General features: G+C 35.8%; 1 protein-coding gene across 6 annotated transcripts in view; it reads right to left on the reverse strand.

The window, feature by feature from the left end:
• Positions 1-931: 931 nt before the first annotated feature.
• ERBB4 (erb-b2 receptor tyrosine kinase 4) overlaps positions 932-22,805 on the reverse strand; it is a 1,287,830-nt gene continuing 1,265,956 nt past the window's right edge. For 3 of the 6 annotated variants that reach the window (XM_027566583.1, XM_027566600.1, XM_027566573.1), the window contains 3 exons: positions 9,512-9,559; positions 8,407-8,704; positions 932-5,329 (listed from right to left, as the gene is read on the reverse strand). In XM_027566583.1, the coding sequence (XP_027422384.1) occupies positions 4,884-5,329; positions 8,407-8,704; positions 9,512-9,559 (792 nt within the window). In that variant the 3' untranslated portion in view covers positions 932-4,883. The remainder of the gene's footprint in view (positions 5,330-8,406; positions 8,705-9,511; positions 9,560-22,805) is intronic. The other 3 variants (XM_027566608.1, XM_027566617.1, XM_027566591.1) reach the window with 1 other exon arrangement.

A 22,805-nucleotide genomic window follows, 5' to 3' on the forward strand; every position in this document is an offset into this window, starting at 1 on the left:
CAGAATTCTCTGCCTTCAGCATAAACAGCAGATTTACTTTTCTGGCTTTTCGACAACTAGACACTTATCCACCCGAAATTCTCATCAGTCCTATTAAAAATTATCTGGTTATTAACTAGTTCTCATCGGTCCTATTAAAAATTATCTGGTTATTAACTAGAGTCCAAAATAATGGAAATACAGCAGCTTGCTTTAGTATTTATTTCTCAGAATATTGTTAATAAATTCCTTGGATTCTTTTTGGAAATGGGACGGTATCATGGAAAAAAGAAAGGATATATCACAAAATTAAATGCATTTTGTTTGTTTGCTATATGGTGCCACTCATTCTTTTGTCTCTGCATAAGGTAATAGAACATTTTCATTTCCTTCACTTCATTTTGAAAATTCTTACTTAAAGTCATATTTGCCTGTTAAACGCTACAAGGTGGTGTTTTGCAAAACAAATCTGAAAATTTTCTCTTTACATGGAAAACATTTTACAAGCAGTCAAGGAATAAGAGAATGGGAAAAGAATTGTAATGCTTTAAAGCAAGTTTTCATTAGTGAAACTCACTTTTTACATGCCTACTTTCAGCTAAACCTAACAAATAATAAATTTAAGTGACAAACATTTTTTTACTACACAAAATCCATCCTACATCTTCATATCCTGCATTTTATTTTGCTACATTATTTTTGTGATTAGTTTCCTAGTTTGATAGTATTAAAATCATTTAACATATCTTAACCTAACTAAATCTACATCTTACAGCATTATCATGGTTCTGCCCAGATATATACAAGCTCTCATGGTCACCTTTTCTATTACCTTATGAACTACATATACTAGTTAAATAATCAACATTTATAGATGGATGAATAATTCAAGTTTTGAAATAAAGTTTAGATAGCTCTAGAAAAACATGTATTTACATCCTTCCCTGTCAAGCTTAACCAATTTCCTTTTTTTTTTTTTTTTAATTTTTGACACTTCAAAAAGCATGTTGATAACCCTTCCAACTTCATCTACGAGCAGAACCTCACAGTCCTGCTGGTTTGTCCTAGGCATTGGAAATATACATGATCTTCATGCCAAGTCCTGATTTACAAGGTATTAACATATACATTATACACTTAAAATAACACTATTTCTCTTCTCCAGCTACAAATATTCATTCTTCCTGATCTACTAAGAAAACAAACTCAAATTTTTGCTTTATACATTTTAATCTGATTTGAGTTTTGCTTGATTTTTTATTCCATGTCAAGAATATTACTCAAGAAAGAACTCTGCTCCTCAACTGTGCCACTAGTAATTTGAAAATCAACTGTTATCCAGTAGTTCAAGCACCTTTTTGTGGTTCAGGATGCTTTGTGGTTTTGGGTCTACCTTGGTTCAGAAGACATCTTTTCTTACCTATCTAAGAACTACTGCCCTGAACAACCAATTAGTTATACAGTTTTTCTTACCTGGAAATAAGATTCCCCAAGATAGGTCTAAGCTACAAGATTTGATGATTAAAAAAAATACAGTCTGTGTAATTTGACTATTTTCTTCAAATTTACTTAATTGGTTCTGCATATTTGCATTAATACAACTAGCCTGATATCCCAGTGCACTTTGAAGGCTTTAATTGGTATTTTAAAATTTCATTCTATTGAGTCGAGTGAGTTATTCTTTGGAACAAATAAACTTTTTTTTTCTCCCTCTCATACACTTTGAAATATGTTTTCCTGGGGGACAAAAATAAAACAAAAGAGAAACTCTTAAAACAACTGAAATCAAGTATGTACTAGAGAAATCATTCAAAAGGAACAATTAGATTCTTGTGAAGCATTTTAGGTCATTTTGGATTATACGTGCATCTATCTCCAGTTATTAGTACCTGTTTTACATAAGTCTTATGTTCCTAGGATGAAGGAGATACTACCTTTACTGAATATACTTCTATTACCTTAACAGTAAAATAATTTTCTTTCCTTCTCTAAGTGATTCTGCTTGTCATTTTCCCCAAAAAACTGTATGAATATCGTAAATCAGGAGAAAAAGTCAAGCTCTAGTATCCAACAAGGATACTGTCAGTGATAAGTTGGTACAGATTTATCTAGAAAAAGAGGTTTCTATCTAAACTTCTATAAATGATGATGTGAGGACTGCTTTTCCTGGAGACTCCTCTGACTGGGTAGAAGAACTCTGAGCTCTTAGGCTGTGGCCCTGAATCATTCTGTCTTCATCCCTGGGAAATTCATGTTTGAACTTCACTGTAAGACCTCTCAAAAAACGCCTCCTTACTCGACCTCATTCTTTTAGTTTCCCTCACTTTTCACAACTTCAGAAGAAATCAATTCCAATGTCTGCAATGTTCTTGGGCAAAAACCAACATCTACTGCTGATTTAATGGTTAAGTTAGAATCCGGAAATGACACTTAGCCAGTGATACAATACCCTTCTAGACCAGTTTGCGTTTGGATGATAACACTGAAACTATCCTATGTGTTACCTTCAGTAACTTGTAGGACGTTTCACTCATGTCCCAGATGAGTTCACAGAAGATCTTTTAACAAACAGCTGATTTTATATGATTGTTCAAAAAAGAGTCCATGCAATTGTATTCTTTGAATTATAAAAAAAATTAAATGTCATTCCAAATACATTTTAATTGTAAAATTTTAAAGTTAGGGATAGTATATTGCATTTATCTGGGTGTTCCCCACATAACACAGTGCTTTTAGTAGACTATAAATAAATATGAGTTGAAAAATAAGGGAGCTGAATGGGTGGAGAGACTTACTTTTTCAAAATAGGCAGAAACCTAGATTTCTTGTCATTTTTTCCCCTACTGTTTTCCATGGAGATTTTCAGTCTGTTTTCAATTAGGTGATTCATTCTGGAGAAGGAAATGGCAACCCACTCCCAGTATTCTTGCTTGGAGAATCCCATGGATGGGGGAGCCTGGCAGGTTACAATCCATGGGGTTGCAAGAGTTGGACACAACTTAGTGACTAAACTACCACCACCAGGTGATACATTCAAATTCTAATATTTTATCCCTGGAAAGAAATATAGTTTACAAAATTCCAAATAAATTGGGGCAGATTTTCCTAGAAGGGGCAGATTTATATCCAATTTTTCTAACTGCTGACCTGAGGCCTCCATTTTTCTGAAAACTCAACCCTATCCTTTGTTTCTATTGCTCATCTTAACTCAATAGGTATTCTTCAAAATGATACACAATAAAGATGGCTCTAGAACTAGGATGCTGTTTGAAGAAAAAGAGTTATATAACGTATCAAAAGGGTAGTACGTTGTATATTAAAATAATTACATGAGAAACTTTTTTCACATTTATTTACAACTTTTAACCCAAGGATCTATCTAAAGCAGTGAATGTTTGTTTATTTATTTTTGTTATACCAATTTATGTGCAAAGTTACCTTCCACTTAATATAAATGAGTCTTATACTAAAAATTCCATGGAATTTAAGCCAATCCTTACTTGCATTCCTTCAAATGGAGTGTATAAACTGAACAACTTTCCTCATGTAGAAAATGGGATATTACATGTGGAGCATGTACTGACTCTTTTACCATAATCCCCTGATATTCTTCCAAAATCCTAACTTGCTTGGTTTGGCATTTCCACAGTCTTTCTTTATCTTAGCTCTTAAAAAAAAATGTACTCAAATGTGTTATTTTGCTGGTTGCTTCCATATTGCTTCATTCAAAATCCAAAATGAAGTTCAGAAAGAGAACAAATAAAATTACAGCTCAAGTGCAAACTACATTTCTGAGTATCTGTCAGGTAGACATACTCAATCCAGTGTGTTTCTTCCAGTTCAAAGGATTCCCCATTGGACCACCCCTGAAAGTGTCAGTAGGTTTTATGAACCACGCACAACTGTCTCTTAGTTTCCCTTCTATTCTTAACATTATTACTACCTATCAAGTACTGTCTTTCATAGAGGGGAAGAAAATGAAGAATATACAGGAATGGAGGGAGGAGAATCCATATTCAATATTGTAAAACACAAAAGTTTGATTTAATGTTATATTTGACCAATACCTTGGCCTCCCCTTCTAATTTTAAAGACTGTATATTTAAAATAGTGGCCATTTCACCATATTAAAATATCTCTTTTTACAATTCTTTCAATTTATAGCAACACCTAAGAAGGTTTGATGTAAAAATCTTTGCAATTACAAATTAAAGCTGAAGATATAGGAGAAAGTAATATGAAGAAACAGATCAAAGCAAAACAAAGTGATAAAATAAAAAAGCTCCCCAAACATAATTACTGGTTATAACTTGGATGAAGATTCAAAAATTATGAAGGCTGAGTTGGCCATTCTTGCTTGTCAAGACAGAAACTGGTGGAGAACGAGTTTGGATTTTCAATCTTAAGTTACTATCATACATTATAGAAAAGGTTATCGTTTTGTTCTACTGAAAACGTCCTTAGGATTACCAGGGATGTTGAAAATATACGGATCAGTTCCTGCAGATAGGAACAGATAGCTTGGATCTTTCAAGCATCTGCTTTGAAAGAAAGGAAGGAAGGAATAAAAAGAAAAAAAATGGTGGGGTGTGGGACGTGGAGAACTAGTTTGACGGCAGGCAGTATTGCCTCCTATTTGCGTGTCCTTTTCTAGCTGTTCCAGTCTCCTGGCCAACCCATGCAGAGAAATGAAGAAGCAGTGTGGTTCCTCCTCTCTTTCTCTTTCAGTCCTTCCTTCTAATGTTCAAGTTAGATAAGCACAAAATTAGCATTGCATCTCTATAGCTTCCACTGGGAAGTGTCAAAACTACTGGCCTTGGGAGTAGAAGGAAGAAAACAAGAGAAAGAGAGGCCGCGGGAAATGAGAGTGGGTGTGTCTCTCCACCCGGAAACCACTGCGGAGCTCACACCACAGTATTCCGGTGTCTGTAGGGCGGCGGAGGCAGCACAGTGCCTGGCTTCAGCGAGAACTCCGAGAGGTATTCGGGATTCTCGGCCACAATAGGCCGGATCCGTCCATTTTGTTTATAAAAATATTTTGTGCTGTACTCCTGCAGGTAGTCTGGGTGCTGAAGGGTGCTCCGAGGTGGCAGGCTGTGGTTCCAGTAGTCGGGGTTGTCGAATGCTTTCTTGGCTTTCTCTGGCACAGACAGTACGCTGTTCTTCAGGTACTCGGCGTTCCCCAAGGCGTTGGCAAAGGTGTTGAGGTACAGCGGCTCGTTTACATACTCATCCTCTGCCTTGGGTGGACCACTGGAAGCGCTGTGATATTCGGGATTATCCAAAGCCTGAAGGTCTCCATTTTTCCTCCGAGAAACGAAAGGGTTCTCCTCCACAGGGTTCAGGTATTCTGATGGAATACAAAAGTATCAGTTAACATCTACTTTCTGGAAAATGTAATTCTGGCCATGGTTATACAGGACGGTTAGTTTCCTTTTCCAGAACAATAAAGCCACGGGTTTCATGAATTTTCCCCAAAACTATTCTGTGGATTACAACTGTCATAGGAAAGACGAGTAAGTGGGCAAAAACATGTTAGTGACAAAACAAGGCACCAACAGGGCCAACGTCAGAGTTCCTGTCCTTCAGAAAGAAGGAAAGACCGTTCTTCTTTCCCTCTAATTATATTTGTCTCTCCTACATATTGCAGAAGGAAAATGGCAACCCACTCCAGTATCTTTGCCAGGAGAAGTCCCTGGACAGAGGAGCTTGTCGGGGTACAGTCCATGGGGTCGCAAATGGTCAGACACGACTGAGCGACTCACACTCCTACACATGGGGCCAGTTGTTTAAATGCTTCTGTTTTTTAGAAGTTACTCATTTCTGTTAGAAAATCAAACAACCTATCAGGATTAAATAGCCTTTAACTGTGGAGAAGTGAGAATTCTAAAAATAGTGTTGGAAAATCAAGATTAACTCCATGCCATAATAAATGAATGAAGTAAAAGAATAGTGTTTCTTAGTCTATGTATTTGCTGGGAATGTCTGCATAAGTAATAACGGTTTGATTATAGATGTTCCCTCAGAAAGATAAACACACAGGGAAGAAAACATCTAAGGAAAAGACTTAACTAATCAAATCAGATAAATAGCTAACATGCTTTTAAATTGACTTGCTTGATAGTACGTAAGCTTAACAATAAATATAATTGTAATGTTTATTTCCAGTAGCTAATCATAATCATAAGATAGCAAACTACAGTTTGAATCATATGAAATTACTGTTTTGTAGGTTGAAACCAGTCTTAGAGCAGCTATTTTGTATGATTCAATATAATAAATTTATCTAGAATAGGTATTGGCCTAGAATTTTTTTAAAAAATGCTGCTAGTTAATACTGCTTCCCTCAAGTTTAATTCTACCCCTTTGTTTATCGTGTAGACTATACATAGACATATCGACACATATGTAGCATATCCTCTTTTTAAATATATGCACAAAAATGACACTTTAGCTATTCCTATTTTGGTGTCAGGGTAGGAAGAGGGCCTGTTTGTTGAGATACTACCATTCTGAAACAAACTTCCTATCCTCCATACCAAACTTGACAACATAGAGAGAAAAATCTTATCAATCCAGGGTTATTTTTTCCTGGATATAGAGCTGTTGGATATAGTTAACTATTTAGCATCATGTGCAAGTTAAGAGACAGTAATGAAAAATCCCATGGACAGAGGAGCCTGGTGGGCTACAGTCCATGGGGTCACAAAGAGTTGGACATGACTGAGGACTGAGCAAAAAGTAATAATAATAATGAATATCCTACCATCAAATTCACAGATTATAGTTCAGTATCTTACAAGGCACTATCACTTCATCCTCACAACAATCCTGTGAAAAAGGCATGCAAACTGTATTTTTCTAGCTTTGTAGACAGAAAATTGGGATTAAATGATGTATGAAGGATACAATTAGCGTTGAAGTAGAATTCAAATTCCCTAACTTATATTGAAAGATCTTCTTGTTCTATGGCATGGTTTTCACTGTTGCCCTTATAGGAAGGAGTAGGTTGAACTTTATACTTCATCACAAGTTTTAATTTGAATGGGTCTCAAAGCTACTGTCATTTTAAGAAAAATATATAAAAAAGAAAAACTTTAAGGGAGTCAGAATTGGATTTTTCTTACTAGATTCCTGAAATTTCTCCATTGAAAATATAGGTATGTCTATACTAAAATTATCTGCTCTCTGAGAACTGGGCTAGAATAGAATAACCTTCTATAGAAACGTGGGTTTCTTAGTACACAGAGATAAAATCTGGGGATGGTCTACCTACTGTGAGTCTACACAGACTGAATTGCTTTTCTCTTGGAAGGTTCAAGGTACCTTTTCTCAATGCAATCTGCTCATCTATTGTCCTAATGCAAATTCGTATAGCCATGTGGTTCCGTAGACGAATAGTTTTATGGTTGAGTTGAGAATCTTCCCGGGGAACATTCCACTTTCTGAAGGATCTGCCAAATCTTCCCAAAACCTACATTTGTGTCACTACTAGGCTACTCAAACTTCCAATTCTTCATTACAGTAATATTTTCATACATATGGAAGTGGATATATTTTAATAGGTTATTGATAATATGTACTTAGTGATGCCTTAACTGAATATTACAAAAGTGAATATAACTACATATTAAGGGAGATAAAGGACCTTCATACAGAGTCTTAAAATATAATTTACTGTGACACTAAGACTCTGGGACACAGTCATCAGTTTTTAATAACAGTCATCCATCTTCTCTTTTTTTCTGATGCTGTTAACATAGAAGGAAAGAGTTTTTTTCAAAATTGAAATTTATTTGGATATTTAACATGCCTACTACGAACTTTGTAAAGTTATTGCTGTGCTTCCTAAAACCATAAACTATGAATATTTTCAAGATGTGATGGTATACATATAAGTATATGGAGGGCCAGAACTTTAATTTTTGAAATGTACCCTATCAGAAGTCATAATTTCCTATAATAAGCTGGGTCATTTAAATGACACCATTTTAATGCATCAATCAAATCTTTTATTGATGCCATCAAAAGCTTTGGACACTTTTACCAATAATACCAGTTTTTATGATCACCAGTGGAGCAAGGGTTCTGAAATCTTGTGATATGCTGCCTCATTTAAGTACTCCAATAAAGTTATGTTTATATCAGTGCTTCTCAAGCTTAACTGTGCATAAAAGTCTCCTGGGGATCTTGTTCAAATGCAGATTCCTAATCAAGTGGGGTCTGAGATTCCAGTTTCTAAAAAAGCCCCTAGATGATGTGGATGCTGTTAATTCAGATAGCCTACTAGGAGTAGCAGTGTCTAGGCCTTTTGTGGGTCACAAATGTTACACAGGCAAATGGTTTGGCAATTTCCCTTCTAGACTTTGCTTATGTTGATGAAAGTAAATGTCAAATGTCAATCATTTCTGAGCATTCTGTTTGTACCTTGTTTGGGTTTGTCTCGCATAGGAGTCATGTAACCTTCTTCATCCAGCTCTCCTCGTGGGCTCCGTTCTGGGGCAAACACTGTGGGGTCAGCGCTGTATCTCTGGGTGCTACTGTCCTCTTGGACATGGGGTGCCATGGATTTGCGTAAGGTGCCATTACAGCAGGAGTCATCAAAAATCTCTGCAGTAGCCCCCTGAGCAATGGGGGCTTCTGGGATTGTGCTGGTGGTGGCCCTGTAGGGCATGGGCACTCCTTGTTCTGCAGCGAAGCCCCCGTCTCGGTAGACAAACTGGTTCTGTCAATAGTAGAAACACATTTGGAGACCAAAGTTATTGGGAGGAATAGCAATCAAAAATATGGATGTTAATAACCAAAAGGATACAGAAGTTTGTCTTTCAGAGCAAAGTCAGAGTTTATTGTTTTTTTTTCCCCCCTAATAGTTAATGAGTCTGAGTTATAGACTAGAAACACCTAATATTCTAATTTTGTCCTATAAAGTAAATCAATTGTGGGAAAACAATTTGGAAATATATGTTTTAATTTTACTAACCACCTAACACATGGTCTAATAAAAAGTATTTCATATTCTTTCCCACAACTGCCTATTTTTAATGTAAAAATTCAAAGTGAATTTTCAAGACAAATGGCAATGTCATTAACTATAGGCAGTTGCCATTATGAACAGAAGCCCAGTGATGACATTTGAATGGTGAGAGTTCCTTACTGCCTTCTAGTCTATTGTTACTATAATTTTGAGTCTATAGTACATAACTGGAAAATCATCACCAAAATTCTGACTTTTTAGCACAAGACCTATAATCATGGACATAAAGATAACCTCCTTACCCAGAAGCATAATGTATGAGCCCAGGTAAATTTTTCAGATGAAAATCAAAAGCTACTGTGGATGAATGATACCTTAGCTCTGGATTATCTACTGAGATAAAACATATCTACATAGGCAGCTACACAAGCTACAGTAAATTCTTAACTCACTGTTGGCAAAGGCAAAATGAGGAAATTATGGTGAGACGAGACAGAGGAAACATGGTAGGCAAAGACCAAAATCCTAAAAGATGAAGGTTGATTGTGAAATACTTACTCCTGACATAGGGGTGTAGGCAGGAGGAGGGCTGTGTCCAATTTCACTCTAATAGGAAAGAAAAATGGAATGATGGATATAATAAGAGGTGATATGAATGGGAAAAAAAAGAAAAGAAAAAGAAAAGCCACATGAGTTGTATGAACCAATAGGGAACATGTGCACAACAGTGATGTTTGCTAAACAGCAAAATTTTATGTACTCTGATCTCAAGAACGTTTATTTATATATTTTGAGAGTACTATATATAATTCAGTCCTTGTAAAGGAAAATTAAAAAGAAAAATTTTAAATGCATTAAAAATTATGTTGACAATAAATATTCTTCTGATGAACCCTGAAAGAAAGGGAAAAGTAGTAAATAATAAACTAGAGTTATAAACAAGGAATGCTTTCCTCTGTTATACTTTAGGTGACTGGAATGATCACATATCACCACATTAACTTTTCTCCTATAAGAAGCTTATCTAAAAAGAGATGGAAGTAGATATCAATTTTCTTGGAATAATTTTTGTTATCAAATTACATTTATTCTTTATCACTTCAGCTAAGTGTCAGCTTCTCAACCTTTTCTTATAGAAAGGGTAAATAATATTTTCTCATTAGTCTCTTTTTAAGTGAACAAACAGCAGAAAATCTTGAAAAATTGGTTTCTTTCCTGGAAACATGCTTTACATACATTACTTTTATGTATTTAGAATCAGTTGAAATTAGATAGCAATTAGAAAAAAAAAACAAAAAGACATATTCTTATGGCTTACAACTCTAACCTATGGGTTAAATAAAAGTCAGTATAAAAATATGATAAAATATTAAGGATAACTTTCTTTAGGCTAAGCACAGGAGATATATGAATGCCAATTCTTTTTCTTAGCATATATGTATATAAAATACCAATTATTTATTAAGCACATTTCTTGAGAAACCACCATCTGTGTATGCACAAGGCACTTTTCAAGGCACTTGAGATAATGAATAATGAAGATAAAAACAGTTGGTTTTGTGAACCTTTCATTCTATACCTTCTGGCTTTAAGTGAACAGATATGACTAAAATAAACCTCAAAGACAACATCTTGAAACATCTATAAAACAGAGCTAAATCTTATTCCAGGTCGATGTTTTTATAATTTACAGATTGACAGAACAACCTAAGAATATGGTCCCACAGAGATTAACTGTTCAATACAAATTAATAGCAACTAGATAATAGAATTTTCCTTAACTGAGTCTTCTGAACTTAAGGGGACAAGCTCTGAACACTTACACTGAATTTACATTTTACCTCTGCCCATAACTGAGTCACTTACATGATGGTATAGAAAATATTTATTTCTTTCTTTCTCTAGTAACATAACTAACATCACACTAAAGGATATAACATGGAAATTTGGATATATTTGTTATGCAATGCATAGGAGGAGCTTTGTAGAGTGGACAGATTGTTGTATGGTATTGTTGGGACTGAGCTCCAGTCCCAATTATGAGTGATGTGGTCAATCATGAAATACCTCATTTTTGTCCTTGGCCTCTTTACCTTATTCTTAATGAAGATACCTATTCTTAATGGAGAAATAAGGTATTTCACATATGAATAAGCTTTGTAAACTCTGCACTATTATACAAATGTAGAGGATATATAAAATTTAAATGTTCACACCTGCTAAATCATATTTTTAAATTCAAGCAATCAAACTGCCAAAGCTTCTCATCAAAGAAGCATTTTTAAATGCTTATCTGTCTTCCACATCACCTGAAATATATTTTGCTATCTTTCAGAAAGTTATTAAATCTAATTCATTTGTTCATAAATTTGAGAAAGAAATTTTTCATATAATACAGTGATATGTTAAAATAGAAAGCTGGTACAAAAATATGACACCTGCCTGTTGGAACTTTATCATATTACAATCTTGGCTTTACCCTTTCATTAAACTTGAATTATTTGGCAAACATTTAGTAAATATTTGTTAAATTTATATGATAAAAGCATAGGGATTATGTTAGATGCTGGAGATACCATGATATACTAGGAAAGGCTTGGCCAGTGGCCTTTCCCAGTTTACATTGTATGATCAAACATTTCCTGAGATTGTTGAAAGAAAAAAGCAAGAGTAAAGTGAGGATGGAGTGAATTTATTTCAATTCTATGATTATATATTAAAAGGCAAAGTATTTCAAAGTATTCATAATCACCAGTGTTCCTTTGACCTCTTATTTGCAAGAGTTGTTATACTGGGTAATGTTTGAATTGTGGCTGAAAAAATAGCACTGCCTGCTACATGTTTAGCATTTTATAAAACTTGAGAGAGAAATGACCAAAAGAATAACTTACAAGTCATTCTTCATCAGGAAATACTTTATTATCTATATTCATTATCTGGGCTAGGCCATCTTCAATTGTAAAGGCATCATATTAAAAATAATTAGACCTCTTGCAGTTAGTGTGTTCCAAGACAGGAAGTGTGGCCATGCTTTATTTGAATGCATCTGCTGTCCTGCATTTGTAAGTCTTTCCATTAGCAGCCAGCCAACTCTGCTTCTGGACACACTGCCAGATACCATCACAGTAATAAGAGTGTCTTCATGTTCTTCCTAGTTTTTACCATTAAAATAGGAAAAAATGCTAAGCAAAGTCCCCTTAGTGTTCATTGTTTTTAGGGTTACTGGCTGCTTTTTATGTTTCTGTTTCCATTTTTTCCATTTGCTTTTTTTTCTGTTTTCCATGATAAAAAGCACCTCATTCATATCTCCCTGGAAGGGCAATACATCTACAAGGGAACATCTGTGAGGCCAATTAGCTGGGCTGGAAATGTGATATAATTGTTGTTTAAATATATTTAAATTACATGTTAATCACTATGTCATAATTTATAGGCTTTGAAAATAACTTTTTGTACTTGAGAGCCAAGCCAGATTTTACTTGTTTTTGCCATTTTTAGTTTGTAACAAGCTCTTCTCATTCCCCACACAACCATCCCTCCAATTCCCCACACTTGAAGAGCTGAACTTTTAATACTGGAAAGAATGACAGCTGCAAGTAAATTGGTTGAGTAAAAATTAAGATCCCCACGATCAGAATGAGCTGGAATGACCTTAACGTCCTAAGCATAACAAAGCAGTGCTCTCAGTTTAAAGGCTTTTGTTATTTTATTGTGCCACTTTCTAAACTGTCTATCAAAGCCTGGCTTTGAGGATCTTCAGGAAGCAGCACTGGGTACATCTGTTCAATTAACTGGCAAGGGGATTTATTGTCAGCAGGACAAAGATAGAAAGAGGTGGGCTATAAACTGGCAGGTGATATGGAGCTTGTTCCTGGTGGGGAACTATGTAAGGGTGATGAAGAGAGTCAAGTTTAATTTGTGGCTGTAATCACTGGGACACTGTATGATTAACTTGGACTCAAATCCCAGAGGTTATAGAGAAGGCAAATGTCAGCAAATATATCAAATACAGTATTAAATGGATATTTACATACACCATGTCCGAAAATTTACTTTTCAACTGAACGATAAAAATTTGAACCTTTGTCTTATTACACGTGCTGCATTTCTCATATTTATTGTTTTAATTAAAAGTATTATATTATTCCTACGAAATTTTACCTTGTTAACTCAGTGAAATTTTAAATTGTTAAATAGATGAATCGTTAACCATCATATTTTCAAAAAATATTATACAAATCTATCTTCTTAGGAAACAAACAAAAGTACATGCTTAACGCCTACTTTCTATTTAAATTAAAGATGTGCTTAATGAGAGTTTTTTTAATCTTCAGATAATTGTTACTGTCAATATTAGCCATAGGATTAAAGTTTCTAGGGCCAAGAATCACCCTAAATCCTTTTAACTAAAATGGCATGTGTCTCTGTATGATGGTGCTAATCCATCAGCACTGATTTATTACCTGGACACTTGCACATTTTAAGTATGAAGAGTTCTCAATTTTTTATCCTCTTTGGCATACATCCTTAACACTGATGGGCATTTTTCCATTTCACAGGTCAGGTAGTGGACAGAGAGAATGCCCTTTTTTTTTGTATTATGAACAATTTTTGATGTTTGGCTGTAACTCTTTATCTTTTTTACAACTGAGTTCAATACACCAGCCTTTGAGACATTTGGATTTTGAATCTTCATTTTTCATAAGACAACTGGAAGAAAACAAACAAAATATATTCACATTCCCCAAACTAATAAGAACTGGAGAAGCCTATTGAATTTAGGCAGTTGTCACATACACGTGCATGTGTGTGAATATATATGTTACACAAAATATTTTTTGTCTGTTTATATGTGTTTATTAATGCACTCATTTATCTATCTAGTTTGATTATATGAGATGCTACTTTTAAAACAACTTTTTTATTCTACACAAACAGGGCTTCCCAGGTAACACTAAGGTAAAGAACCTGCCTGCCAATCCAGGAGACATAAGAGATGCAGGTTCAATACCTGGGTTGGGAAGATCCCTGGAGGAGGGCATGGCAACTCACTCCAGTATTTTTGCCTGGAGAATTACATGGACAGAGGAGCCTGTAGTCTTCTGGCTGTAGTCTATAGGGTCACACAGAGTCGGACATGACTGAAGAAACTTAGCACACACACACTCTATACAAACAAAATAATAATGATGATATAACAATAGATAATATAATGACATCATATTATAGTAAATAAGTTAATTACAATGAACCTGTGTGCCAGTTGAAGGCATATTAACTTGGGCTTTCATCTTTTTTTCACTTTTCAGTAACCCTAGAGCTTAATTATAAAGTCCACTCTGTTTCACAGATGAATATATTACTTCTCTTAGGAAAACTGAGAAATAGCAAGGAAGCTAACATGTATTGTAAACCTACCATGTGCCACGGACTAGAATATTTTAAGTTTTATTTATTCATATGAACTTTCAAGATAAATATCAATATTAAAAATTATGACTCCCATTTTGCAGGTGAGAAAACAGGACCAGGGAAGTTTAAAGTCCTTCCCATGCATAAACACAGTCACTGGTGTATGACTCCGTGAATCTAACTGCTGCTGCTGCTGCTAAGTCACTTCAGTCGTGTCCAACTCTGTGCGACCCTGTAGACGGCAGCCTACCAGGCTCCTCTGTCCTTGGGATTCTCCAGGCAAGAAAGCTGGAGTGGGTTGCCATTTCCTTCTCCAGTGCATGAAAGTGAAAAGTGAAAGTGAAGTCGCTCAGTCGTGTCCGACTCTTAGCGACCCCATGGACCGCAGCTTACCAGGCTCCTCCGTCCATGGGAGTTTCGAGGCAAGAGTACTGGAGTGGGGTGCCATTGCCTTCTCTGCCTGAATCTAACACCTTCTCAGTATTCCACAAGTAGATTTTGACTTTAGCATTTCTATTCTCTGCCCTCTCTGCCACTGTATAATGTTTCAGCTCTTCTCTCAAATAAGATACTATGGCTTATCTTTCTTAGGAAAAACTAACCTAAAGGAGAAATTTGAAAAAGTAACTAGACTTAATTATAAAATACTGATAATGGCTTACAATGTTGTCTACCCATCTTATTTGCATTTTAATTTATTCAAAGGACTTAAACAGGAAAGCTACTAGATGTAGAATGTTAGGTGTTAATAGAGAATATATGTGTGTGTTTATATATATATAAACTATGATTTTAGATCAACAAGACAGACTGTGAAGGAAGAACAGATACTCATATACATGTCTATGTAGATTACTTACCTTACCAAGAGCAAAACTTAACCCTGAAGCAGGAGGAGATGGTTTTGAATAATGGGAGAGCACAAAGATTTTCCATGACAGCACTCTCGCCTATGGATTTATTATTCCTAGTCCAAGCTTAGTCAATAAATTCCTCTTCCTGCTCCACTACGGGTAAGTAAGCTATTGTTTCCTACAGGCAACTCCTGTAGCCTTTCCAAATATTAGTAGAACAAGAGGACATTCCCTGTTTAAATACTCATTGTTAGATGAGTCAATAAAACGGAAGCTGAAAATTCCACACTTTATACCTTTCCGTATGTTCTTGTTCAATGATGAAGTTGAACACTGATGTATTAGAACAGTCTTATGGACTCTGTGGGAGAGGGAGAGGGTGGAAAGATTTGGGAGAATGACATTGAAACATGTAAAATATCATGTAAGAAGCGAGTTGCCAGTCCAGGTTCGATGCACGATACTGGATGCTTGGGGCTAGTGCACTGGGACAACCCAGAGGGATGGTATGGGGAGGGAGGAGGAAGGAGGGTTCAGGATGGGGAACACATGTATACCTGTGGTGGATTCATTTTGATATTTGGCAAAACTAATACAATTATGTAAAGTTTAAAAATAAAATTAAGTTAAAAAAAATAAAAGCATAGATATGCTCTAACTAAAAAAAAAAAAAAAAAAGAACATTATTAGCATAGTCAAAAAAGAAAGGTTATAAAGAAATGTGATTTTACATTAGGGCCAACATTCCTTAGCTTGATTTTAAGATGAACAATAAGAATTTTGTCACCTCTCTTGATATTAGTAATCGTGTAAAATTTATATCTCTTCATCCTGGGATGAAGATGGTAAATATATCTTTATTTTTTGTTCTGGCAACTTTCTTTTGCATCTTTCTTTTGTTTACATTCTTTTTGCCAACATACTGTAGTATTTGAACCTTTTCCTAATTATCACTTTAGCTACTAGTTGACTTCTGTATCCAGAAATCTAAAGAGGAGAACTTTTAGGGGTTTCCTTAAAGATTTCCCAGCAGTTCTTTTCAGTTAGAGAAGGTACAGCCATTTTTCCGAATTTTTAACTTATCTTTAAGAACATCTAGTTCAACTGCACCGTCTCTGTTTGAATCTAAAGGAAATCATTAAGCCTTTACTGTGTCCAAATTCTCAGGTCATCTGACTAATTTTCCAAGTGCATCCAAAAGTAGTCTGTCTCTTTGCTTGTTTTTTATCCCAACATCATGAAGATTATTTAGTGAAGATTTCTTAATACATAAAAAAAAAAAAAACACTGATGTCAGGCAACTCTCTTTTTTAAAGAGAACATTACTGTTTTATTGTTTTATTTCTCTGATGTTGGTTTTATTTGTTTATTTGTTTCTGGCTACATTGCATGACAGGTGGGATCTTAGATCCTGACCAGGGATCCAACCCGTCCCCCCTGCATTGGAAGTGCAGAGTCTAAACTACTGGATTGCCAGGAAGTCCCCAAGGTCAGGCAGCTTTTGAAGATGAAAATACCATAGACATGAAGCAATTGACCACATGAGGTTCTTCTATCTCTAGGGTTGTATCCTTGAACTTTTGACATTGAACCATGAGATTTTTAAACAATTACCTTAATCTCTTGAACCCTCAGTTTATTTAGCTCTCAAAAGGAAAATGGGCTATAGTAAAAGTAAAGGGAAAGATCAATTCCAACTATCAAATTACATGTATATAAAATGAATATTCTGCCTGAAGTCCATATCATTGATTGCTAAATATTATAAATGTGATTAACATTAAAGCAAAAGCATCTTGCAAACTTTTCTCCCATAAACCTTTTTAAAGTGTATGAATTTTTTTTTCTTTTTTCCCTTTTCTCTAAATGGAGCATCTGTGGAGTAACTTAGTCTGTATGCAATAAATGATTGTGCTCTGGGGAGGCAAGAGCACATCTGAATTTGACTTTTCTGATGACTCAGCAGTAAAGAATCCACCTGCCAATGCAGAGACATGGGTTGGATCCCTGGGTTGGGAAGATTGATTGGAGAAGGAAATGGCAACCCACTCCAGTATTCTTGCTTAGGAAATCCCATGGACATGGACAGAGGAGCTTGGTGGGCTACAGTCCATGGGGTTGCAAAAGAGTCAGATATGATTTAGTGACTAAACAACAATTATACACATGCTTATTGTCAATTGACATATTTTCACTTTCATAGTAGTCACCTCTATTTATATAATTAGATAATGTATGGAAATTACAGACATAGCTTAAAAATTAAGTAGTCTATAGGGAAAAATGAAAAAAAAAAAACAAACTATGGGCACTCTGAATGTCATGAATGCCATTACTTTAGAATTTGAAATGCTAAGACTTGGTCTGGGTATAATATGTTTCCTTTTATACTATTGATAAAGATTTACTTAAATTACAATTATGGGGAAACAGTGGAAACAGTGGCTGACTTTATTTTTGGGGGCTCTAAAATCACTGCAGATGGTGATTGCAGCCACGAAATTAAAAGACGCTTACTCCTTGGAAGGAAAGTTATAACCAACCTAGACAGCATATTAAAAAGCAGAGATATTACTTTGCCAACAAAGGTCTGTCTAGTCAAGGCTATGGTTTTTCCAGTAGTCACATATGGATGTGAGAGTTGGACTATGAAGAAAGCTGAGCGCCGAAGAATTGATGCTTTTGAACTGTGGTGTTGGAGAAGACTCTTGAGAGGCCCTTGGACTACAAGGAGATCCAACCAGTCCATTCTAAAGATCAGTCCTGGGTGTTCATTGGAAGGACTGATGTTGAAGCTGAACTCCAATACTTTGGCTACCTGATGCGAAGAACTGACTCATTTGAAAAGACCCTGATGCTGGGAAAGATTGAAGGCAGGAGGAGAAGGGGACGACAGAGGATGAGATGGTTGGATGGCATCATCAACTCAATGGACATGAGTTTGTGTGGACTCCAGGAGTTGGTGATGGACAGGGAGGCCTGGCGTGCTGCAGTCCATGGGGTTGCAAAGAGTCAGACACGACTGAGCAACTGAACTGAACTGATCTACACACATGTGCGTGTATGTATACATATATATATATATTCATACATACATGAAGACAATTAATAGCTTAAAACAAGATAATAAAGTTTTATTTAGTTCATTCAAACTAAAAATTTTTCTTTTATAGGTTGTTAGTTTGTTTGTGGGCTTAGTTTTGCTTTGTTTCTACTCTTTTTCACCTGTGGATATTATATATCAGGAAGTAAATCATATGTATTAAAGCATCATTTACAGGAGTTCCACTTGGAAATGTTTCTTTTGTGGTTATTTGGAGTTATACTATTTATTTGCAAATAATAAGGCAACAGTGAAGCACCTTATATTTCAACCCCTCTTTAGCAATAATCCCAGCCAGAAAAGTTTTACTATATATTCAAAATAACTATGACAGTAGTTAGAGCAATTTGTGTGTGAGAATATAAAAAATATGAAGGGCATAGTTCATGTATTGGGAGATGGAAACAATATAGAAAATACAACTGCAAATTTTATAACTCTAATTTTGGCATGTAGATTTTATTTAGTGTCTTAAATGATAAGTGTTGGCAACAAGCAAACAATTTAACATAATACAGATAACGCTTTCCATGTTCCTATCATTTCAGTGTGGATCAGGTTGGAAATACCTTCAGTTATGCTAGTTTATGCAAACTGTTTACCAGAGAAAAGTGAATTTGTAACAATGGTTGGTTAGTCCAACTACTGCTCTTCAGGCTCCGAAGTGGTACAGCTGTTTCTGTAAGTAAAAAGATTTCTAACAGTCCACCTGGAATTAGGACATCTGGTTTGTGCGAGCTGATCTGAATAATGTGCTGTGCATACTCCAGAACAGCTACTGACAGAGCAAACAGTACATGGCTGTCCCATCAGCCCAGAGCAAACACCAGTTACATTTCACAGAAACTGGCTGGTATTTACAACTGATCGGAGCCAAAATGAATATCAGATTGAAGGCAGTACCCCAAGAGGAAAAAACTTTCCCCCACAGCAACTGGTTGCCCATAGTCTAAGGAGTTTATACCATTTTTTAAAATTCCCCCAAATGTGATTTTGCTGCATGTCAAAAGGAAGAAGAAAAACATACAAAGAATTCCTGCATCTATTTGTGAACCACTTTGGAATTTTCTGAAGTTAAAAAAAAAAAAAAGACCAATATTTTTAGTTTCCTATTTAAACCGTTTGCTACCTATATTAGCCAGAACCATGGTCATAATAATTTTCTTTCAACTTCTAAAATAGCTAACACTTTAATAAAAAATATGAAGCCAAAAAATAAAATAGACTAGAAACTAGAGTGTCTAATTTAAATCTGACATGGATGCCAGAGATCACCCAATCTCCTTCTCCCTATTTTCAGCTGTGGTAATAGAGATGGCAGGTGACTTTGCTCAAGGTCCCACATCTAGTTACTAACAACAAAAATCAATAGGCCAAATTAGAAAAATACTTTCATGGTTTACTATGAAACAAAAACAATCTGCTTGGTATCCTTCTTAGATTATGTCTGCAAAACTGAGTTGGGACAAGCCAGGTGAAACTCTAAAGAAGTGAAGTCTGATTATCATGTTTCCTTTTCAATTTCAAGTCCATATTTTTTTACTGCTCCCTAACGACTGTGCAACTTCACTTTCACTTTTCACTTTCATGCATTGGAGAAGGAAATGGCAACCCACTCCAGTGCTCTTGCCTGGAGAATCCCAGGGATGGTGGAGCCTGATGGGCTGCCGTCTATGGGGTTGCACAGAGTCGGACATGACTGAAGCAACTTAGCAGCAGCAGCAGCAGCAACAGATGCCAGAGTTCACTGACTCTAGTCCTGGTTCTATAGGAAATGGGGCTATTTGCATCATCTCATAAAAGATGCATCATTTTGAGTCAGTAACTCATATTACAAAACCCCCTCTCTTATCTATAGTGTTATCCTCTTCTCAGGGATTTGGCTGTGGCTAGGCTAAGGGCATCCATTTAGTCTGATTAGTTTGGGGGAATTTTCTCAACTTGGTGGTAGTAGGTCATAAATAGTTCCACCTCACATAACGCTGAACTACTGAGTACCAACCTGTACACACATAATTAACTGCTGACCTGACATCTCCACTGGAATGTCCCATGCTTTTTCAAATGTCACTTTTCCAAAACTGAAATGAACATCACCTCTCCTGACATTAAATGGAATTCCCTTATCTTTCTTGGCTTGGTGAATAGTATCAACTTATCTACTTGTGTAAGTTAAATATCTCAGTGTCATCTTTGACTTCACCTCTATCTCATTCTTCATAAGCATCCAACATCTACCCATTTAAACATCTTAATACCGCAAGGATACAACCATTTTCTCCATCTTCATTGATACTGTTTTAATTCTGATGTTAAGGTGTGAAATCATTTAGCATTCTAACTGGGAAATTTTGAGCATAAAAGAAAATGCTATAAATAATTAAGTCAGGAGTAATAGGAGTAAACCAGGACTCTAGGGAAAATAGGCACAGCACATGCAATGAACTTAATGATGACCACATTTCTTGACTAAACTACTATAATATTTTTCTAATTGGTCTCCTTGATGTCCTCATTCCAATCTAATATTCACACTTCATTTCCTGCTTAAAAACCTACAAGACCCCTTTTGGCTTCAGGTTAAAACACATCTCAATTTCTTGTGGCATGAAGGCTTTTTGTAGCTATGGCTCCTGCCAGTTTTTCCAGCTTTGTCTTTCTGCTTATTCATCATATGCCTCCAGTCAAAAAAAGTACCAGCAGTTCCTGATGGTCCATGACTTCTATTACCTCCAGTTACCTGCCCAGGTTCCAATTGTTTCCTAAGCATTTCTTTCTAGTATCTTCATCTTGATTACATATTAATTCTATGGAATGCTATCATTGCTCTGTTTACATGTAATTATTGATTCAAAAATATCTATCAAGAACCTATTCTGCACCCCATATGAGTAATTCATCAATTTTATTCTAATCGTTTATTTACTTCATTAGTTTGCTATCTTTCTTAGATTGTGAATCTATTTAGAAGAAAGTGATAGTATTAGTTGCCCAGTTGTGTCCAACTCTTTACGACCCCATGGAGTATAGGCCACCAGGCTCCTCTGTTTATGGAATTCTCCAAGCAAGAATACTGGAATGGGTGGCCAGTTCCTTCTCCAGGGGATCTTCCTGACCCAGGGATCCAACTCAGGCCTCTTGCATTGCAGGCAGATTCTTTACCATCTGAGCCAAAGCCCCAGGCTATTTAGAAGAAGACTTAAATTTACTGTTATATCCTTCATACCTAGCACAGGTCAGGAACATAGATGTGATGAATATTTAGTAAAAGGATATTGAATCAAAGGATGGATAGATGGAAAAGATATTTAAACTTCAAGTTTGACTTTATTAATGAGAATTTCTGGGCCTTCCTGGTTCGATTCCTGCATTGGGAAGATCCCCTGGAGAAGGGGATGGTTACCTACTCCAGTATTCTTGCCTGGAGAATTTCATGGACAGAGGAGCCTGGCAGGCTATAGTCCTAGTCCATGGGGAGTAAAGAGTAAGACAAAGAGTAAGACAGGCCTGAGTGACTAACACTTTCACTGTTTTCACTTTGAAGACCTCAGGCAGTGGGATATGTTTTAAAGTATAAAGAATTTTAACATTCCTTAAATTATATATTGCACATATTTTACTCTGCAGATACTCAGGGTGAGTCCTAAATTTAAACTGAATCCCAAACAATCATCTGAATATTATATCTTATCTAGTACACTCACTCTTTCTGTCAATTAGCTACTATTTCTGGAGGCATTGTTTAAAGTCTTAATTCTAATGGCCAAAAAAAGTATTTTTACAAATAACGAGTGGTTCCAGATGCAATGGATATTTTGCATCTAGTCATAAAACATCAGGATTCTATCACTAGTACGACAACATTCCCTTGAGACCTCTATGTATTTCCTAATGCTTTGGAGGTCTAGGAAACTCAGCTTCTGCTTTATCCTGAAGAATATAAATTAAGTAAGAACAATAGGAAAGACAAACGCTGAGGATAAATTGCCTGTAGGCAGATGAAAAGTGTAGTTTTGGCTCATAAGCTCAAACACAGATCCTTGCAAGTATTCATTTTAAGTTGTACATACCATCCACCTACATTTCTGTGCATAACAGACAGGAAGAATCATTAAAATTATTAAAAATTTTTCAGAAGTTTTTTTTTTTTTTTTTAGAATAATTATGGTTAAATAGTATTGGACTGGGCTTTCCTGGTGGCTCAGATGGGAAAGAATCCACTTGAAATGCAGGAGACTGGATTCGATCCCTGGGTCGGGAAAATCCTCTGGAGAATGGAATGGCTACCCACTCTAGTATTATTCCCTGGAGAATCCCATGAACAGAGGAGCCTGGTGGGCTACAGTCCAGGGATTGCAGAGTTGGATATGACTGAGCAACTGACGCACAGTACAGAAAAATTAAAGTTATAAATAAATGAAATTCTAAGTCTCTAGGAAGGAAAGAAGCTATAGAAGGACAGCTCTTGATTAGGGAAGAGCAC

This window comes from Bos indicus x Bos taurus, chromosome 2 (assembly GCF_003369695.1).
Source record: "Bos indicus x Bos taurus breed Angus x Brahman F1 hybrid chromosome 2, Bos_hybrid_MaternalHap_v2.0, whole genome shotgun sequence".
Classification (NCBI taxonomy): Eukaryota; Metazoa; Chordata; class Mammalia; order Artiodactyla; family Bovidae; genus Bos; species Bos indicus x Bos taurus.